Source organism: Melospiza melodia, chromosome 20, assembly GCF_035770615.1.
Source record: "Melospiza melodia melodia isolate bMelMel2 chromosome 20, bMelMel2.pri, whole genome shotgun sequence".
Classification (NCBI taxonomy): Eukaryota; Metazoa; Chordata; class Aves; order Passeriformes; family Passerellidae; genus Melospiza; species Melospiza melodia.
This window is the reverse complement of record NC_086213.1, coordinates 8,699,505-8,722,009: the sequence shown is the minus strand read 5'-3', so window position 1 is coordinate 8,722,009 and position 22,505 is coordinate 8,699,505. Positions and strand designations below refer to the sequence as shown.

At 43.0% G+C, this 22,505-nt stretch overlaps 1 protein-coding gene across 15 annotated transcripts in view; it reads left to right on the top strand.

Annotated features, from left to right (window-relative positions):
• FBRSL1 (fibrosin like 1) overlaps window positions 1-22,505 on the top strand; it is a 495,930-nt gene that overhangs the window by 320,907 nt on the left and 152,518 nt on the right. For all 15 annotated transcript variants that reach the window (XM_063173528.1, XM_063173525.1, XM_063173535.1 and 12 more), the window contains one exon: window positions 6,560-6,589. In XM_063173528.1, coding sequence (XP_063029598.1) covers window positions 6,560-6,589 — 30 coding nt within the window. The remainder of the gene's footprint in view (window positions 1-6,559; window positions 6,590-22,505) is intronic.

The window sequence follows — 22,505 nt, the reverse complement described above, 5'->3', positions numbered from 1 at the left end:
GCAGATTGGTGGATTAATGTGCTCTGCCTCCAAGGGACAAATGCTCTTTTTTTTTTTCTTCTTTTTTTTTTTTTTCTTTTTCCCTTTTCCCTTCCCCTTGCTCCCTCCTTCCCCACTCTGGGCTTGCAGATGACAGCTGTTGGTCACTTAACAAAATGTCCTCTTGATTGCTGCTTCACAACAGGGGCCCCCTCAGACCAAACAGCACATAGCCCGTACAATGCATCACTGCCCCTCAAAATTAGTTATAGTGCTCTGGGCTATTCTCAGCTGCCATAGCTAATACTCTCTTGCTGTTCTTCTCTCTCCCCCTCGCCCTCCCCCTCTGCAGACAAAGGCTCAGCCTATACATCTGTAGTGCTCATAACCTCCCCCTTCCCCCAGCCAAATGCTGAGGAGAGAAAGGGAAAAAAAAAAAAAAATTGCTGCCCTGAGGCTCAATCTGTTTCTTACAGCTCTACCCCGGCACTTGGAAGCCTGAGCTGGTCTAGCCATGGGGAGGCCCTGACTCATTTCATCAAGCTGTCAGGGAGGCAGTGGAGCTAAGAGGACTCTGCTGCCTGGGGCAAGTTCAAGTCAACATTCGATTTCCGTCCTCCCCCCGGCCCCCGCCTTTCGCTTGGACACTTTCTGTGCTCTGGATCTAAACTTCTCCCCGAGCTGCAGCAGCTCACAGCTTCTTGCCAGGAGGAAGGACTTGTGGGACCTTATAAAGGACACAGTGGCAAAATTGCTGCAATAAATCAGTGGCCCTCTGACACTTGGCGGTAGCTTAATGTTTTGGCACTTTCTTTCCTGTGTATGCCTCAAGTCCCATTAGCAAGCTTTTCTGTCAGTCTGGCTCATGATAAAACTCTCTCTTCCTATCATCTTAAGCAAGCCCCTGCAGACATGAATCTGATGCCAGACTTAATAGGAAACAACACCCTCCCCTGCACACCCAAGCGCGCATCCGTACGCGCTGCCACTCCTCCTGGGAAGTCAGCTCACAGGGCATGGAGAAGGGAGGGCTCTTAAAAACAGCCTTGATTTTACTCCTTCCTTTAAAAGAAACATTAACAAGCCAGGATTTAAGCTTAGTACTTCCCCAAGCCTTTGCTATTAAAAGAAAATTCAGTAACTAAATATGGTTGGAAATAGTAAGATAGCGGTAACATGGCTGTGGAGTGGGTGTGCAGGCTGCATAGGTGTCTGCACTGTTCAGATATTCTGTGCCACTTTCTACATGCAAATTCTACCCTGCCAGCTCTCATTGTAGTGTTATAGGCAGTGTATTTAATATTTTTGCCTCCTCTCCTCTCAGCTTTGCACTTCCCCAGACAGTTGTAGTTGCAGGTAGACTGGTGAGATTGCACGTCCCTCCAGGCTGGGATCTGTTTCTTCACATGGCTAGCTTAGAGGTCTATCACCCTCTGATTAATCATAATATAAATAGTATCTATAGGTATAAGAGATAAAAAACAAGCCTTTCTCTCAGCTGTCTGGGCAGTGACTCCTGTGCTGTGCCGTGTCTGGCACAACAGGGCCCACAGCCTTGGGACTGTGTAGGCAAAACCAAAATCAAAAACCACTGAGTTTGGGTGAAGTAGGAGGTAACCATGTTTGTGTGGATAAGCTGAGGTGACTTCTCAAAAGCTTGGAGGAAGTGGCTCCATTTGAAGTAACCATATTTCTCTGCACCCATCGTGACGTAACATCCAGGTACTGCCAGTCTTGTTGCAGTCTTAGGAGACTTGGTTGGTTTTGTTTTCATTTCTTGAAGCTCTTATTCGTGCTATGAGACAGTTCACATGACTGTGTGATGTCAGTTAATCAATGCAGTGTTTTTATTATGTGAAGAAAAGCTGGATGATCTAGTAGTTAAAACATTGGGGGTAAGAAAAGAGTTGAAGGACACTCTCCTGATTCCTAAACTCACCAGAAAATAATGAGAATAGTAGTAGAGTTTTAATATAGCTTGTAAGGAGCTCGATGCCAGTCTAACAGTAAGAGAAGGTCCTTTGTCAAATATGCTGTTGCCTGTTTTACAGTAGCCATAACTCCATCTTTGTCCTCTCTTGAGGTGGTTTGTAGAAGGAGGTGATGGAATGCATCACAGCTCATTGCCTGGTTGGAAAGGGTCTTGTAAAGAGAGATTTCATCCCAGGCGTCCAAAAATTGAGAAACCACAAGGCCCAGTCTACACACATATAGACTCCATCTGTGAATCCTGAGTTTTGTGTTGTCCTGCTGAACCTCACCTCGTGGGAGGCTTCCTTCCCACTGGAATCTGTCACTGCAAGAAATTGTTTCCAAAAAGCTGCTCAATTAGGGGTCGACTTTGCAAACATTCTTGGTGGAATTGAGATGCAATTGGCACAACCCAGTGAATAATCCCTTTAGGAGCCTTTATGAACCCTGTACAATGGCTGTTTACAGTCCTGCTTATAGACCAGGAGTGTTAACAGGACTTTAGAAAAATCCAGGTAATTGAAGCTTTTGTCTTTCAATGAGCCCCCGTTGCTTTCAACAGTTGCCATTCTCCACATTTTCTTTAACTTTTTTTTTGTTTTGACAAGGGCTTTTGTCCCTCCACAACAGCAGCGTGGGAGGTGAGCCTGGCCGGGTGGTGGCCTCAGCCTTCGCAGCATGGCCTCCTCCTCCTCCTCCTCCTCACTCGGGATAAGTTGGCTTTTAAGACACAGCAAATCCTCTGTGGCTGAAGCAGAGTTTCTCCCATGAGTGCATTATTCATCCCAGCATCCCAGGGATGGAAGTCCCTGCCTTAGTCTCTGTGCTGAGCCGGGGCTCTGCAGGCAGGGGTGAGGAGGAGGCTGGAGGAGAGCAGGCGTGTGAGGCTGAAGGAGTTCCCACAAAAACTGAGCCAAACCGGGGCTTTTCAACATGCACACCCCGGCCAGGGGAGGCACAGGGGTCAGCGGTGCTTCTGCTTTTCACAGCTCTGTCTGGGCCCTTTGGTTTTGCTGGCGTTGGTTTTTCTGTGCTGTTGCTCGTTCAGCAGCCTCTGGGTTCCTGTTTCTTGATGCAAGTGTGGGAGCCTGTTCCTTTTACATGAAACAAAGAAAATCTGTGGGAATTCTCAAGCTTGGGGTCTTTTTCACCAAAGCTGGTTGTATTTTCCTCAAGAGTCAGTGGGAGGTTAGCATAGGTTGGTAGCCGTGAGTCTCAAGTTTTTATTTTCTTGTATGCTGAGCAGAAATCCAAATTTTATAAATATCAATGTGTTGAGTCTTCTCCACTATCTCTAATCCTGTAGGCCAGTTTGGAACATTCTCACATGGATTAAGATAAGTGTTTTGGTGGTTTAAAGCCAGGTAGGAACCAATACAAAGGACAGTGTGTGTGTGAGTGATCCTACATATCTGCAGAGGGGGCAGAGGATTTGCTTTCACAAGGCAAGCAAGAAATTAGGCAACTCACTGCCACAAATGCAGTTTTTAAACCACTCATCTTGCAGTCACAGCCTCACTGAAGGCTCTGTGTCCACACAGCCACATTCACATCCACAGCCCTGCTGCCTTCTGCAGTTTCCAGACTGATGCAATCGTGATTAAAGTAAGGAAGATGTAAGCTAAAATGAAACAAAATTCTTTGCTGCCTTTTCCATTTTAAAAGCAATTAATTATGAAGTCTTTACAGATCCTGAATGGGGAAAAATGTATCCTCAGAGAGCAGATGTTTGCTTCATTCATATGTCTGTTTATAAAATCTAGCATGTGGATTTGATGGTTCACTGGCTTTTTGCAACTTTCACTTATCTACATGAGACAAAGTTGCATATTGGTACAAAGCAAAATTAGGCACCTAAATAAAGCGGTTCTGCACCTTTTAGTAATGTAAACCATCTGTAAGAGGGTTTTATACTCATTATAGGCATACAGATTTTGGAGGTAAAATCTGTTTTCAACAAGAAAAACCCTCTTGTCTTTTTTTAACGTCATAATGCAGGAAGAATTAGAAAGACAAGTTTTGTTACAAAACCAGACAAGACTAAAATACTACCTTTTATTTGAATAATAATGGTTACTAAAGTTCAAAAAAATAGCGTACATCTTAAATATTTTTAAGCTAAATTTGGTAATGTTTACAGTACTGAGGTTTTATTGAACCAGGACTCATAGGCAAAAGTATCTGAGATTTAGTGATAATTTTGAATACTTTCTAGTCAATGGATTTCAAAGTTTAATTTATTTGGCTATTTTATTACTGCAGTGTATAATTTTTAAGCCCCTGTTAGAATTAAAATTTGTGTTGATATTGCCTAAGCATACAATTTGAAGAAAGAAACCCTGGCTGAGTGTGCTAACTTATTTTCATGCCATTCTTGCAATAGGTGTAATTCTGCTGTAACATGCTTTAGTCTGAACGATGAATCACAGAGTCAAAATATTCTGCCTCTAAAATATGAGTGTTCATGTGGACGGGCACCAAGATTAAAATGGTAACTTTAGTGTGGACAGGCTTTAAATGATAAAATAGCAAGGTCATTGTGACCCACTCCATTATGCCAGTAATTTGGGGGAATGCGCAGTCCCTGTAGCATTAGGGCTTGATTTGAGCTGGGTGGAGGTGAAAGGCAGTGTTTCTCAGGAGCATGTAAATAATCAGAAGTGGACTGCTGTGGCTGCATCTTCCCCCAGCCCAGCTCAGGTCTGATGAATGTGTTGCTCTGTCAGCATGAATTATCACTGTCTTGGGCAAGCACAGATGCAGCAGGTACTGGGGCAGCCTTGGCCCAGCAAACCTGTTTCAGCATGTCTCAGTGTGATGGACAATTAGTCCCATTCCAAGCCCAGAGCAGACACTTGTAATTGTTTGTGGTTGCGTGACGCGGGTTTGGGGAAGTCAGCAGATGGCTGCTCGTGGTGATTTATCAGGATTGGGTTTACTTCTGGTTTGTGAAACAAAACCCCAGAAACTGTGTTTCACATAATAATTTTCATAAAGGTCAGTGACAGAATAAAAGTCACAAAAAAGGCACAAATGGCTTGTGGCAAGTTATTTACTAAAGACATGGCTACCTGATGTTCTTGCCTACTACAAAGCAATTGGCGGGGACTTTGTGCAGTTTGCTGGTGTTAACTCTGTTTTTTCCTGTAGACCTTGCCCACCCACAGCTCCTGGCCCCTGCAAGGCAGTATCCTATTACTTCTTCCATTTTTCTTCAGGTTCTCTCTTTTCCAGAATGGTTGCCCATACAATTAGAACTGTGCACATCCTGCTAAACAGTCAGACTTCTCTGTGAAAAACATGCTGTGGATCATGTGGGGCAGTGTAAAATGGTTTCCTTTTGACAGAAAATGAGTTCTGCTTAGTCAAGACTGTAGAAAAACAGATTCCTTAAACCAAGCATTTTCACTGCAGTAAAATGGGTATAAGGTGTCAGTTGGGAAGCTGAGCACTCTTCACTGCAGAATCACTGTGGGAGATTCCTCCAATATATCGGGGCTGTTTGTGTGCTTGGTGTGTTTCAGAGAATTTAAAAATAAAAGGTTCAAATAGAAGAAGAAGATATTAAATATTCTCTCATAAATCAGCAGAAAATAAGGCTGAAATTTCTGCTGTGTGACTTGAGGATAAAAGAATGTGACAGGAAAGATCCCCCTTGCCCAGTCCAGGAGGAAATCTGGACAAAATGACCAAACAGATCTATTCCTTCTTTAACATTCATGGCACCGAATCACGTGCATTCTCATGGACCATTTCCACATTTGGAGGTTGCCACTGCTGGCTTGCAGAGCCCCCTCTTTTGACCCAGTGAATTCTGTAGGGTGCTGCCAGCTACAGAAACCCACCAGGCCATCCCCACCAGCAGCTGGCTGAAGGAGAAAATTCCCATTGGGCACCAGAACACACTGACCACTTCTGTCAGCATAACACCCCCCCAGAGATTTACTGCTGCTCCCAGCTGTAAATCCTTCTGAGCTCCAGCCAGCAAGATGTGCATGTCCTGAGATGCTCAGCGCTCAAGTTATCTTTCCATCATTTGTGCTGTGAAAAGAGAGCATTTCATTTTCAGAGCCTGAGAGAGATTGCACTACAAAACTCTTTAAGTAAACACTTCCTCCTGGGATCGTGATCTCATTCAAACTAAAAAATGTACCAGAATTTATGATGTATTTTAATTACTATTCTTGGTACCACTCATTAAATTAGAAATTGATTGCCAGTTTCACAGTTTCCTTGTTAGATGACAAAGTGCTTATCAAGGTGAAGCAATGCAAAACTGTTACTATATATTCCATGATTTGGGATGATAAAAAGGCATGCTTTTTGTTGTGGTATTCATGTTACAGTGGTTGTTATAATGCATCACTGATTGTCTTTTTTGTTTAAAGTTTGCTTTCCCCATCCAAGTAAGAGTGCACCATAAATTTGTATAAGAGAGGATCTGCTTTATGCTAGCAATGTAAAAGGCATTTCTGCAGCCATCAGAAGTGTGTTTCATTGAACTGTGAACATCATAAACAGCTATCCTAAAGATTTAAGAGGATGATGCAAAAGATCCCTATACATTAAGGTGTTTCTCAAAATCTTTTTTTCTCTCTCTAATCCACAGTGTGACAGCGAGAGCGATATTGACGATAAGGTAAGACTGAATTTTCTTATTTCATATGCTTGGAAATTCCCTGATAGTCACAATAAGAATGAATTTGAAAATAACATTTTCCTCCAGTCTTCATGTGAAATTTAAAAATATCTACAATTGAATGAAAAAGCATCAGATCAGCTACTCTGTGATCTTCACTGGCTTCTATTTAGAGGAAAGAGAGTCCTGTTAACATAATAGTCTTTATTGATTATTATGTGAGCATTTTGTGAGACCTGAGTTACAGCATTGATGCTGTTTCAGAGGAAGTTTCCACTGATAACTTGTCAGGAGCCAATATTTTATATATAGTAACCTTTGAAGATGTCAGCTTTGTAATCAGTTGGAAGATGGGAGCTGCCCTCCCAAGGCAGTGTGGTAACTGTCAAGGAGTGTTTTGTCATGATGCATGCATATTTATCACAGAGCAATGATTTTCCTGACCTTCTTTTGAATACAGAGATTGGTCATTGAAAGGTTGTAGTTTGTGTATGGGGATTTCTTGTTCACCTCTGCAAGGAAAACAGACAAGCCCCACTGTGTAGAACCAGTGGCACCGTGATTTTAAAAATCAAATATATAAAAGGCTTGAGCATTCCGTGCTAGCTCCTGGCAGATCAAACCTGTCAGCCTCAGGTCAGCTCTTCATCAAACCTTTATTCTGTTTTGGCTGTCCAGTCTCTTGCATTCATTGATGAGAAGCTGTGGCACAGAGTTTTCTCCTGGATCAGCGTTACACAAGTAAAGGCTGAGTTCAGGTAGCCCTGTGTCCTCAGCAGCACACCAGCTGCATCAGAGGTTACCACGAGTTCAAGAGACTCCTCTGAAAGCTTTTTGTTAGTATTGTTAGAGCTTTAGAAACACCAGGGTTTCTTCAACTTCTTCTTTTAAAAATACCATGAGATACTAAACATTCTTGGAGTATGGCAAGCTGTGTTTTGAGACGACAGCTTGATTGAAGAGAAACATTTAAATCGCGTGTTGAATGAAAGATACTGTACTTACTTTATTTCATATTATTTTAAATTTATATGAGTATATATGTATAAAGTCACTTGCTGAAACCACCCCTCTCCCCAAGTTCTCTTTCTTACAAGGTTACACAGCAGCAGAGCTGACAGCAGGGGTGGTGAGGGTGAAATATTGTTCCCTAAAAGCTTAGATACCATGGGGTTAAAACGTTTCCCAGACTGCCCAATCAAAGGAAGTAAAAGCAATCACTTAGAAAACTGTTTAAAGATCTGCCAGTCAAACCTCAGATGAAGTTGTAAGTGACATGTAGTTTTATTATACAGCTATGCTATTAATGATTATCTAAATTACACTGGTAGACCCAGCTAGCGGCATTACATCTGAGACTGACGTTTGTTAGATTAGGTTTGACTTCACCTTGTAGAGAAGAAATTGAAATCTGAACAACATTGATTAGCTTTCAGAATGTGGGATCTGAGGTTACCTTCAGAGGAAGCTGCATTGTGTTTGGCTGGTAACTTGCTGTCCTTTACAGCAAATGAAAGGCTGTTATAGTGTTCCTTACCATTAATATGACATTTCTTTACATTTCTGTAACTGTAATTTGACTTTCTAGGCTCACCTATTTCCCAGCTACCTTCTCCTTAAGGTGACTCTGCCTTAATAATAACATTTCTTTTCTTCATAAGGAGAGCAGCCCAAGATCATCATCTTTCTATCTCTTGCCTGATCTGCAGAGATGTGAAACATGACACAGTCCTATTAAATAGGTCTCAGGAATTAAGTGGGGCTGTTTTTCTTGTCAGCAAAGATGCACATGCATATAAACTCACCAGGGTTGAAGTGAAGATGCTTCAAACCTTTCATGGGGATGCTGTAAGTGCAACATTGCCTTCCAGTTGGGGAACACGGGGAGCTTGACTTGCTCTGTTGATACCTGGCATTCTGCACTCCCCTGGAAATGAATTCAGTGTTTGTCTAAAACTCAACCTGACTGATGCAACCAAGAGCTGTAAAAATTTTGGTGTGACTGTCCTGAGGGACTACACTCATTTTCCTCCTCCCTGTGATGGCAAAATGTGTCTGCTGCTGATGCTCCAGGCTGTTGCAGCCAGGTGCAGGATTCAGCACAGTGCCCAGCCCAGCACCAGCCTTCCCAAATTACCTGATGGGTCGGCTTCTTTCCCCACTGCTGCAGAGCAATGCTGCCTGGTCAGCAAGAACCAGCTTTTTCAAGGTACACCTACACATGCTGGCACTGAGGAAGGGCAGGGCAGGAATTACTAATGTACTTTTGATTTGCATAACATTTTTTTGTTAGTCATAAACAGCGGGTCAGTGTTGCCTGCATAAAACTCACGAGGAAGGCAGACAAAAAAAGTTCATGTACAAGCACAGACTGAGTCAGCGACTGAGCTAGGAGCAAAACTGAAATTTTCCACCTCCTACTTCTCTCTCTGTACCATGCTAGTAATTATCCACTATTTATTTTGTTCATAGGTGTATGGGCTATTGAGCTCCTAATGTTTTCAAACATAGATGTTAGGGTAAAATTAAGGTTTTACCTTCACTGCATTGTAAAATATAAACACACTCCTGATGGTTTGGTTTTTCTCCTTGTGCAGGGCTCCAGGGGAGAAAAGCAGTTGAGCATAGTCAGTCACATGTACAGTGTATCAGAAAGAGGAGCATTACTTTAGTGCAAGGTACAGTTTCTCAGCAGATTGTGAGTGTTTCCAAACATTGCGCTGCTGTTTTTAATAATTGGAGAAGAGGAGCTCAAGGCAGGGGACTTGTCAATCCCATCTACTTTCTGAGAACTGTCTCTGGCCAAGTATAGCCTTTCACTTCTGCATCACTGCTGAAATCTCAGAGGAAGTAAGTGGGATGATACTTTCTCACACCTATCATTCTGTCACCATGTGCTTCTCACAGAACTGTTTGAGATACCCAAAGTAATAAAGTGAGCTGTCCAGCCATTTAACCAAGCGAGAAACTCAGCAAATCATGCGTTCCCCGAGATGGAAATGCAAATCCTGTTTCCTGTACTCTGTGCTCAGTGAAGGACACTGGTCTGGGCTCTGCAGCTGTGAGGAGGATTGCAGTGCTGCTTGCTGGAGCTGTGGAAATGATGCTGTGCCTTTTGAGAGAAAGGGAGTCAGTCTGATACTTGTGTTCCACTGTCTCTGCTCTGTGCACTAGCTGAGATGTGAAGCTCACGGTCCATAAACATTGTTACTGAAAATATATACTTCCTTTAATAGCAACAACAGCATTAACAGATAGCAATTACCCTTCATTTTCAGGAACTATAAAGTCTCCATTAATTCAAGATTTATGTAGTTATAGCATTTAGCACAGGAATAACACCACAGAGAATTGGTTTATACACATGTAATGAGAGAGCTTATGGCATACTTTAGTGAACATTAACATAATAGAGTAATATAAACCATCAACAGTTCCACTTATTGTCTCTTACCTGCTTTAGCATCACTGTGAAAAGTGGCTAGCAGCTTGGTAATGTGCTCTGTTAAATGGTGTTCTGCAGAAAGCCAAAAGTCAACTTGTGTAAAACAAGGGAATGAGTAATCTCTGCTCGTTACTCCAAAATGTTGCTCTCATTTTTTTAATAACAGTGTTCAAGATTGCATTAAAAAAGGCGCCTGTTTCTTTCTTTAAAAGTAATTCAGTGTTCATGTTCTTTCAGTCTTGGACTTCTGTCTGCTCTGTGTGAAATTGTGGGTTGTCATCTTAATTACATGGCCCCGCCGTGAAAGTGAGCTCTCCAAATCAGGGGTTAGATATCAAGCATTCTTCATTTAATGTAGTACTAAGTAAGATGTGCAAAAATGTATTTCTAAGTTCAGTCAGTATTTCCTGTATATTCATTCTGTAGCTTGTGTTTAAGCCATAGCAAGCAACTTCTGAGACAAGCAAAGTTAAATCCAAGGTGGAGACAAAAACTTTTGAAGTCATTTTTTTTCTCACGACTTTCTGCAGCAGCCCAGTGAGTTCCTTGGGGTGTGCTTGTGGCAAAGTGAATCAGCCTTGCCATGCTGTGGTTTGCTAATCCCAGCGTCCCAGGAGGTGCCTGGGAGTTGGCAGCAGCAGCAGGAGAGCAGGGATAGATGGGAGGGGAGCAGCACGGTGGGGCTGTGATCCCCCCACCCAGCCTGGGGCTGCCTTCCCTTCCTGCTGCGTGCTGTAAAAGCACAGAACAGCTCATGGGTTAAGGATGAGATGAGAGAGAAGGGACCCAGGTGAGTGGGTCAACAGCAGCACTGTTTCAGTGTGCCAGCAGCCCCGTTGTTGTCCAGCTTTGGTTTTGTAGGCATTACTCTAAAGGGGATATTTGTAGGTATTAGTGTTTTAGCAGGCATTTGAGAGGGCAAGTCAGGCAGCTTTATGGCCATGAATGGGAAGTTATCCTCTGTAGCAAAAGTGGTAAGCAGTGAAGAGGGGCTTGTTTGAAAGTTTACCAAGGGGGTGATGGAGTCAGACCAGTGAGAGATGGAAATTTGCAGCAGTGCTGAATGGCAGTGTTGGGAAGAAGGAGTAAGCTGTGAAAGAGTCAAAACACAAAGAGTGATAGTTTGCCATTCAGGAAGTGAGAAGCTGTGTAGGAAGCAAAGCCACAGATTAGGAAAATGATCTTGCAGCAACTCTTCCTTGGCATTAGGACACAGTTACATCTGCTGTCACCAAAGGAAACACAAAATAGTAAAGAAAGGGTGATGTAGCTTGACCAAGAGTGTAGCTATGTGAATAAACAGAGGATGCTCATTATGTTACAGAGAACAAGGATACACAGGACTTAAAATATAAGTTGAATATTTTGATGTCAGGAGTATTGTAAGTCAAAGAGAGTGCTGAGAACTGTGGGCTTGAGTGAGAGATGGAGGTGATAAGAGTAGAAGCAATGAGAAGAATAAACTGTATGGAAGATCTGGGGGATGAAATTATCACTGTTGTTTCAGCTGTGTTGACCTTGAAAGGATATCCACAAGCCCACAGGAAAAATCATAGTTCAGACAGCAGGAGAAAGGGATGCAATAATGAAGAGAGGCCTGGAGTTGCTTTAGCAGGAATGGTCACTCTGTTTGTGTCTGAGATTACCCAGCAATAAGAAAAACCCCCTCCAGTGCTATTGCTGGAAGCTTCTCTTCCTCTGCTCATTACATTTTATCTGGCAGTGGAGAAGGTGGGTTCCATCTGATGTGTTTTTGGGAGGCTGGAAGTTTATTTCCCCCATTAAGTAATCTGTTATTTGCTGGTTTTGAAGCCTACCCAGACCAAGGTCCCCAAACTGGTTTTGTCCATCATTCAATTGTCCTTTTCTCTGAGAAATCAAACTTGGTACTTTCCCAGATACTGAGATTCAAACTGGTTGCAGCAGAAGGGAACGATCAAACATGGAATTGAGCTGAGGGCTTTCACATGGCAGTATTTGCACTTCTGTTAGCGTTGCACTTCAGCCTGTGACAGTTCTCAGCTGTGGCTAACAGTGAGACATCTCCATTTGCCAGTTACTGCCCAGCTGGCTCCTCAGACAGAGCTGAAGTGGTTTTTGCCATGGGATGCTCTGGCTTGTGGACACGGTGCTGAATGTCCTTGTGGCAGTGTGTGGCCGGGCTCTGCTGCAGGCTTGGCATCCTGCAGGAGTGCTGCACATCTGCATGCACATACATGCACAGAATCAGTGCTCCTGCTGAGGTTTATTTCTGACAGACAGAAAACCCAGTGATACAGAGTGAAAACTAGTGAGAAAGCTCTCTCCCATACAGTAATAACTGGGTAAAGACTGTTAGTTCTCCTAATGGAAGAAAGCCTCTGTTTTACAGACAATCTGTGTGTTGTTATTAAAAACAGATCTGCTTTTTAAACAATATCAAAATATTGAATTTAAAATAACCTTGTAGCCCTTGAAAGATTTGGGTGCTATAAACAGGCAAATGTAATCTTGTTGCCAGTACAGGAAGACAAAAATTCACCACTCAGTGAATTTGTTTTATTTAGTCGTTCTCCATTAATAGATCTACCAGAAAAACAGCATCCTCTAAGCCCACTGCAGACCCAGTTCACTCAGTTGGTCTTTGGGAAATGCCAGATGGGGGAGAGGCTTGGCATGGCCTGGGCTTCCATCCTTCCTTCCATCCACCATGTGCAGGGACACAAAGGTTCCTTCTGAGACTTGGGGCAGCTGAGTCAAACCCTTCCAGAGGGAGAGGAGCCTTCCAAGTTGTGCTTCTCATCTACAGCTCTGGTAAATATTATTAGTAATAATAGCCCTTCTTGACCTTTATATTTAAATAAAGCAAGAACGCAGTTAAAAAAATGAAACAGAGTCAAAGCTTCAGCACCAATGTGTTCCCCTCCTGCTGAGATTTTTTGTTTTTCTCTTATCCAGACAAAAACTCAAATTTTAAGTACATTAGTCTGTATATAACAAGCTGAGTCATCACAGTCTGTGGTGCCCATACTCATTCTTGAAAATGTAGAAGAGTTTTCAGAGCAAACAATGAGAAGAGCCTTTTAGCTTGCTGAAAAAAAAATCCATCATCAATTCACATAAAGGGCTTGAAGAGGTCTTATGTAGAGCTCTTGGGCACAACAGGATCATACCAGTTCTGCTGCTGGCAGTCAGCATGTCCCTGGCTCCCTGCTTTCCCCATTGTTTAACATCTCCCTCTTCCAGTTCCCCATCCTGGAGCGTTTTCTTATCTTACCAGGGACCTTGTGAGGAAACTTTTCAGATGTGAGGCAGCAGAGAAGAGAGCAGCTGTGTACAGCTGTCTGCCCACATAAAGAAAACCATTATAACATTGTTAGGGTAGTCTGAGTCCAAAGGGCTACCTGTGCAATGGCAGGAGCTCCTTGGAAGGTGATCAGATAGAACATAAGAGAGCAGGCAGGTGATAGGAATTGGCAACTGAGTTAGGCAATTCAATTAATTAAATCGAATGATATAATTAACCGTAAAGATGCCAAGGAAATGAGAATTCTGGAGGATGCAATGCTCCAATAGCCACAATTGCAGGCCCTCATTTGGCTTGCAGAGTTTCTCATTCCTGTATTCCAAAATCAATTGCCAGGTTAGGTAAGACAGAAGGGCACAGTGTGCAGCACTGTGTCCCCTGGGCAGGAATAAAGGATAAAGCTCAAGTGGGCTCTGTTCCTTTGCTGGCTGCCCCTGGAGTGGGAAATGAACCTTCCTCTGCCCTGCCCACCCTTGATCCTCAGAGCACATTATCTGCAAACATGGTGCTTTACCCTCAGCACAAAATTCAAGTTAGAATGTCACTTCTGATTCCATATTAGTCATTATTAGTTTCTCTGTGTGTACTTTAAAGATTGTGTAATTCCAGTTAATACTTCATACTTTTTAACGTTTCTTGATGGTCTTTAATACTGACTTCTACACAGCTGCATTTTTCTTGAGAAGGAAAATGTTCTCCAAATGACTCACGTTTGGTTTTGTAGTATCTGAAAGCTTCACTTGATTCCTGTTACAGCTCTTGGTCTTACGAAGTTTCTGCATGTTCATGAGTTTGTTCTAATTTTGTTTGATACTTCTGTGACTGTCTGAGGAATGTACATGCAGTCAAAGCTGTGTGTAAGTTCATAACAGAGCAGTGGCTTGAATGAAGCTTTTATGAGTTCTTATCTGCTTAAAGTGAGCTCTGCAGGTTGTGCTCTCGGGCACATGGTGCAGCACAGCTCCCATCAACTCTGTGTCTGGATGTCAGAAGCATCAGCAGGTCTTGATTACACCCACTGATGCCCAGTCTTCCACTCTTGGATGGTCAGATTGAAATATCTCACATAACAAGGTCAGTTTCCAAGGTTTCCAAGCCTTTCCTTGGCCTTTGCCACACCTGTGTCAAAATTAGTTGGAGATCTTTGCCTAAATGTTTGGCAGCAGCTGACTTAATTTGTGGTTTACTACTCCTGACAGTTTATTGGGGAAGCAAAGCGTGCCTTCATCTCCAATAATAAACAGCCCACCCGCCGACACTTTGACAGACTTAATGGTTTTTTTATACAAAAATGGACAGACTTAATGTTTCAACTGTAGCGATCATCTGTCCTGATCTCCTTAATGAAATTAGATTAAGTGCACCTGGGAAAATGCTGAGACGGCACATTGCCTTCATCACCTTCCTTAATTTAAAACCAATTTGCGGGGAAAATATCCTCTGAAGCTGAGGGAGGCAGAGAGAAGGGGGAGGGAAGGGGATTTTAGAATCTATCTGGATAGCTACTGGCAGTTTTAATTCCTTTCCCTGCTGGCAATGTGAAATATTAACAGCCATAAGAACTGAGAGTTTAAAGACTTCCTAAACTTTTTTGCCTTTCTTAGGGGAAACAGAAACAAAAAAATATCTTTATCGTCAAGATCACATATAGGAACAAAGTCCAGGATATGCTGGGGAGCAGAGTTGGGGCTGGGCAGGAAAGAGGGGAATGGCTGAAGTGTGAAAGTGTCTTCTTCCAAGAGCTAGACCACGTTTTCCTAAAATATATTGTAACCTCTAGGTGTTGGTGGTGCTCACTGTCTGCTTTTACCTTGATAATGATTCAGTTGTGCTGAAAAATAGTAATTTGCCCACATAGCTGTGAAATCAGCTGCAATATGTGCAATATAATGTGACCTGAAAACGACTGCGAATGTTCCTCTGGCTCATTCTGGGGAGAGCAAGAAACATGTCTTTTTAATTAAAAAGAAAACGTTGCAAAGAATAACAATAACTTTTCTTTTTCTCCATGAAGGATGATCCCTGTTCTCTCACTGACTGCACTGATTGGAAACACGCTTGCAGTTAGCTCAAGGTCTTCAGTGCTGAGGTGGAGAGAGCACAGTAGTCCGTGATAGGCTGGAAAGTCTCTTCATAGCAGAATTTTAAATGCTTGCAGCCTTTGTTATTTGGACTGATACAGTCCAAGCTCAGCAATGCAGTTGATTTATCCATCTCCTGTCTCTGATTTCAGTATTGCAGGAAGAGGAGAATTCACACTAGAGTTGGGCATTTTCTTCGTTGGAGATTTCCTTTATTTGCTTAGAGTTGGCTTTGTTCTTGGTGAAATCTTTCCCCGCCCAGGTTGGGCAGAGATGTGCACCTTGTGTGTGGCTGCTCTCAGGATCACTGTGAGCCCTCAGCACAAAGGGAAGCCCCGTCTAACATCTAGAAATGTCTGGTGACAGGCTGGGGTTGTGTTGAGGTAATTGATGCACAGTCACTCCTGTTCCTCCGGCTGCTGCTGATCACCCCTCAGCACCTCAGTCATGGTGACCTGTGAAGACAAACTCATTCAGAACAACCATGCTGAAAGTCTCAGCTAAATTACATTAATTAGTGGAGGTGGGGACCCATTTTCAAAAGTGCTCCTCACCCTAATCATAGTCAGCAGTGTCTGTGGATGCTCTGTGCATCCCAAAATCTGTTCAGCCATCTTCATCCACTTGACTGGTCTATCAGTGGGACTCCTCATGTAAGTAGGAGTTTGTATGAGTAGCCCAATTGCTGTCAATGAATAATTTAAATGATTTAAGCCTCAGACGTGCTTCTTAATAATGAGGGAAATCAGCCCCATATGTCCTTGTCCATAAATACTAGAAGATGGGGACAAGTCACTTTTAAATGGGATTCATTTATTTTTAAATGGAATCATGATAAGTGTTTTAAAGGTAATCAAGCATGTGTCGCTATCCTGAATATTATAAATATAAAAGAATATTAGCCTAAAATGGAAGGGGATCCCATTCATACATAAACTCAATTAAGGTATCATGCAAGGATAAAAGCACAGAGTAACCTTTGGTAACCAACAAAGATTTTAAGGTGTCTGTTCTTTTTATTAATTGCCACAAAGGTGGCTGAAGTGACCAAGATGTGTTACACATGTCACTATATATTATGGACACTCAGATCTCAGTTACTGAGTGACTGCAGCCATTTTCACCCCTTTAAATTTGTAGATAACCTCACCCTGCCTGTAGAAGGTGAAGCTGAAGGAAATAAGACTCTTTTGTACTGTGATTATTGAGCTTGTTCCCATAAACCAACATACATCCTACCAAAAAGGTCTCCTTCCTATCCTTGTATTTTTATTCTCCCTTTTTTTTTGTGAAAGATGAGTTTCTTGTCCTTTTCCCATCTCTCAGTTTTTGTCTGACAGCATCAGTGGCACCTCCTCTGCTCTGCCCGTGCTGCTGGCCCTGGGCTGTGAGATGCCAATCTCTTGCTGGTGGTTTTCTCTATGAGACAGGCTGCCTTCAAGGACCAATCTGTGGCTCTTCCCCACAAAACCAAAAAAATGTTACATATAGGGTGTTATGCAGTTAGTGATTGTTTGTATTTATGGCGAGTGTTGCATTTTAGGATCCATAAGAGAGAATCCATATTGAGACACAGGGAAGGAGAGAAGTATGCCTTCCAGTTATTTTTAGTAGTACTATAAAGTCAATTAGAGCTAAAGCAGATGTATATTAGAAGTTAATTCATATTAAGAATAGCACTGCACCAGCACCACTTTCATCTGGAAGCAGGTGCAAGTCTGTCTGTGCTACTTGCTTTAATGTGATCTAGTGCAAAAAAAAAAAAAAGGATCTTTTTAAGCCATCCTGTTAGCTTCAGAAGTTATTATATCCCACCTTCTTAGTCTGTATGATCACTGGTGTTGAATTGATTTGTCAGTGCTGCCAGTTTGCATTGCCATGGATGTAAAGGAGGTGGGAGGAAGGACAGTTCTTGCCTGGGCAATTTTGCAGTTTCCAGCTACAATTCTTGGCTGTTCAGCTGGTGGATATACTTGGTACAGTAGCAGTGCTTGAAAACATTTCAAACAGGCCTGTAAGCCCCAGTGATCATTAAATCCATTCTGTTTTATAATTTCAAACTTTCTTCTCTCCCCTTACCCTCTGTCCCTTTTGCCTTCCCTCTGCCTTGTGGTCTTTTTGAGTCAATGTTGTCCAAGGCAGATAAACAGCACAAAAAGGTTTGAATGGAGGTAGGAAAGGTGATGTTGTTACCTCTCAATGTTACTCAGTTTGGCAGAGCAATGCTAATGATGTACCTTAGTCTCCTCTGCATCGTTTCAATCCTTGGAGAGCTGTGAGAAGTGGATGAAGCCTGTGCCCCACTGCCCTGCTCGAACCACATCTTGGTTTTCACTCCCCCACAAACACACACAGCCCAGGGGCACTGGGATCTGTTTGGAGCTGGGGCTGTGGCAGCACAGGAGCCATTCCCTGTGTCTGAGTGCTGAAACTCGCTGTTCTGTGACCTTCAGCTGTGGCTGTGTCCCAGGCCTGTACCTTAGGCACAATTCCCATTCAGCGTGCCATTGCAAAGAGCAAACATTGGGGGGGCAGGATAACTCTGCGGTGAGAACTGGATAATGTAGTTCAAGTCCATGGCCTAATTCCTCTGATGATGTTGTTTAAAACATTATTTTCTCATTACCCTTTGCGAGCTGAGCTTCAGAGCTCTCCATTAAAAATAACAGCAGTGACTTGAATTAATTGGTTAGAAAACATTTCTTCTCTCAGCCATGTTCCACAACAAAACCTGAGGAAGCCAAGAAAAATGCTGGCCCGGATTTGGGAGAAGTTTTGTTTAGAGGCCTGAAGCCTCCACGTTGCTCTGCAGACAAACACACATCCCTGGGTCTGTTGTAACTGCCTTGGGTTTGCAGGAAAGGAAGCCAGCCCGGCTGCAGGGCTCAAAAACAGTTGCTTGCCAGATTCTGATTTATTTGACAGCCTCCATAATAAAGTAACTATTTGTCTAACTCTTCCTGATTAGTTTGAAGAGGTTCTGCCAATCTGAAGAGGATTGACTAGTCAGGAAACCGCTGGTATTTTGGCTTTTTTTTTTTTTCTTTAAGGGCTGTGATATTATTTGCAATAATTTCTCCTTTATTAAGTTTGGCATTTCAAAATTATTCACTGCTGCAATGTGAACATTTTCCACATCAACAATAAGTCTATTACGGAGAAATTTACAAAAACAAAATGACTTCATATTGCTTGCAGATGTATTCTGTAAAAGTAATTGTTTTTCACTAGATTTTAATGTTTCTAGGCCTTTGTAAACATAATGCCTAAATACTTTTATTCAATAAACGAGACCCATTCAGTAATTGCTTGCACATTTGAAGTCCAGTAAATAAGGAGCAGATTTTGACCAAAATCTGTGTATCATTTAAGCTGCTTAGGTCACAGCCCTAGGGCAGAAAAGAACTGGTGAGAAACTTGTGTTTTCAGAAGTGGAGAACTGTGACTTCAGAAACCAAGACAAATAAGCCCCATTTCTCTTTAATTAGTGGATTCCTGCTTTCTTTATTCTTCGTTCAGTAAGGCTGGGAATTCAAAGGAGGCTGGAGATGTTAAGCATTCTGTTCTCTGGGCTTTCTTTATAGTCTAGGGATAGCAAAGTCCTTGAGGCTGCGTTGGAAATCCCATCACACAAATCCATATTTCTTTCCTTGAATGCATTGTTTTCAGGTTGGAAGCACCATTGTGCATAGACAGAGAGCATGCACACATGTGGAATGGAAATTGTGGCTGGTGTCACTAACTCTGTGCCTTGGTTTTATGTGTATTAGGTTTAGTATGTACTAGTTTTTAAAAGCCAGAAGTATGGGAGACCTCACTGAAGCTAGGAGAACCTCTAGGAAGCATCTTGCTGTCTTCAATTTGGGCAAAATGTCAAAACTTAAAACAAAAAAGGCAGCACATGAATAACTGGATATTGCTTGTCATGCAAGAAAAATAACTTACAGTGGACCCAGAAATAAAATTGAAATAAAAACAAAAACAGACAAATACCACATGTATTGTAATTTTTGTGTGAGACATGTTTGGTGGAGTCCTTAAATCAAACAGCTTACAGACTGCATTGATGAGCTCTCATCGTGCCTGAGGAAAGTAAAACCCAGTGAAGTATTTTCTGTGGGGGTTTGTTTTCCTCTGCAGATATTTTACAAGGCATGGGGACCTTTTAATGGAATCAAGGAGGGAAAAGGTCTAAAAGACAATGTGTAGTTTTTCCTTGGACCTTCTGTTCTCCAGGCACTGTATTCTCATGGGTGAATCTCTGGCCTGTTCAAAAGCAGCAATAAAATCCTGTTTCATTTAAGTATGACCAAGATTTAGCTAGTCTCAGCAGGAATGTCTCTCTCTGTCCCTTAGGCCATCGTGTTCTTTTAACATGGGTGCACAGGTGGGCAGTGGCAAAGCTGGCTTTGCTCTGGGTAAAGGTGTGTGCAGGAAATGAGCAGCCATCTCTTGTGGCACTGGGGATGTGGGGTGCAGGTGACACTGACCCCACTCCAGGTGACAAGTGATGGAAAAGCAGAGCCTTTGAGAAAAACTGGCTTTGTATATGTCAGCCCTTAATCTTTAGTTCGTCTGTATGACAGGGTGTTTCCCTGCCATCACAGGTCCCACTCAGCTCACTCCATGTCTGATTCCCTCTCCTTTCCCCCCTCCTACCCAAAGAACAACAACCCTAAAACCCCATAAAGCTCTGCAGCTGTTTTCACACATAATTAAATTGTCCTGGGTAATCCTTGCTGGTGGCTTTCGTGCAGTGCTGGGGAATCGCATTGAAGCCACCGCTGTGATTTGATTGCTGGGATTCCTGTCCCCATCAGCTGCTCCACCAAGGCCTCTCTGGTGTTTCCAGGGCTCAGGAAAGCTTCACACAGGGAAGAGACATCCCTGTGCCCTCATAGCAGCTGCCTCTGCCTGCACAGGGTGAAGGAGACAGAGCAGGAGAGGAGCTTTAGGCTCTGTACCTGTGCCTTGGATGTTGTGAGCCCTCCCTGACAGACCTGTGGACAGGCTGCTGTGATCTGTTCCGTGTAGAAACCCCCTTAGTGCTTTTGAATTAATCATTTTCACTTGCCAGAGGTGTGTGCCTGCTCTTCCACATGTTTATCTTCCTTTCCTGTGCCTCTAACTTTTGGTTCTTCCTTTATCAGATATTTCATGTTAAAAGCATAGTGTGAAAAACATTGAATCAAAGGAAATAAAGGGTGATTTGAAGTGACCCTTGAGCATCAAGAACTGCAGTTTTCTTCTGGAGTTTGCAGAGGGTGTAGCATTTTTCAGAGCAGGAGTGAGCTGGAAAGTATTCTCTCCTTCAGAAAAGTCAGGAAAATCAGTGTAACAAACAGGGACATACCAAAGCCTTTTTTTTTCTCACTGGGTAGTGTCTCCAGGGAATTACATATGCTGAGTATTGCCATGATACATGCTCTTTATTATGTCTCTCAGCACACAGCACCACTGCTGAAAATACTTCCATTCACTTGTTATCTAATCTCTGTCATCAGAGGTCAATGGATACAGCCCAAGGTCCTCCCTTGGCTTATTTCCAAGCAAAAGCCCTGCATCCCTTGAAAAAGCCTATTTCAAATGGAGAATGAACAGGGACTTGCCTCACACACTGGCCAGGAATCCAGGTTGTTCAGTGTCACTTTCCAGGGTTGTGACAGTCAGTAGTGCAGCTTTGTCACTGATTTCCAAAGATATCTCTGTTGGTGATGCTGGAAATGACTCCTGTGTTGTACCAAAGCCCCCAGGAGCTCTGTCCAAGGACCACAACCTCACAAGGATACTCTGGGCACAAAAAGGCTGTCCCCCTGCAGGTAGCTCATGTAGCAGGGAGAAGGCAGAGTGTGCATGGGCTCTGAAGGGGTCCCAAGGGCTTTTATGGGTCCCATAAGCCAACAGGGTGAGGAGTGGCTCTGTCAGATCTAACAGCTGTCTGTGGCATTACCATTGAGGTAAATTTGAGAAGGATAAGGAGGCAGGTCTGTAGGAGTCAGTGGGAAGCTCCATCCAGCTGCAAGGAAGAGAGCATGGTCCGAGAGCTGGGTGCAGGAGACTGGTCTCAGCCTGTTCCCACTGTGGCTGGGCTCTCCAGAGAGCTGGAAAGTGATGGGAGGAGATGCAGAGGAGGTGCAGTGTTGTGTGCAGTGGCTGTTTTGTAACAAACTCTGTCATTAGAGGAACAGAAGCTTGTGTCCCAAGGAAAACACCCAGGTTGATGGGCTGTCCTGCAGCCTGGCTAGACATTTATGCATGAAGGGAGGTCACATCACAGTAATTGGATTACCTAATAAATAGCTGGATGTGGGCCTGGTACAGACAGGGAAGGCTTGCAGAGCACTCCCCCTTCTTTAATTGCTGCTTTAGCCTGCTGGTAGGAACTGGGAGGTGCTGGGAAATGACACAATAGCAGTTTCAGGAGCATTGCCCATGAATCACTGTCTGAGAACATCCTCTGCTCCAGTCTGTGTCATGCAGCAAGGGGGTTTTATGGCGATTTTGTTTGTTCCTATGATTTATTCCTAGCATTCTTCTGAAGCTGCCAAGGCAAGGTAAAAGATGCTTGTCTCTCAGTGTGTTCTTGTAAGTTCAGGGTTATTTTCTATAGGCAAAATGAGCATGGAAAGTCTTGTCCAATCTCTGCAAAATTTTTTTTCCTTGAAACAGCATTTGTCTCTGTCATGTGCAGCTGACTTCATTCTCTGCTCAAAGCTTCTCACTGGTGAGCTTTGCTGTCATCCTGGATACACAAATTATCCTTGTTTATTTTGGAATAGCTTTGGAGACATGTTCTCTTCATTCTGCTCAAAGTCACAGAACACAGAGGTCTCTTCCACCCTCCTGTAAACAGGATGGGAAGGAAAGCCAGATGTCAAGGTTATCCTACAATTTATACCATGAAGCCCTGTTTTACATGCTTACAATCTGCCCAGACTTTGTCATTGTGAATTTCCATATTGAGAGTCTTCTTCAGACTGAATTATTTGGGTGAATTTCAGCTGAAACACTTCAGCAGAGTGAGATCTTCCACTTGGTTCTCCTTGCTGCCAGCAAGGATCTGGAGCAGTGAATATGGTAGATGGCAAAAGCGCATCCGTTTAC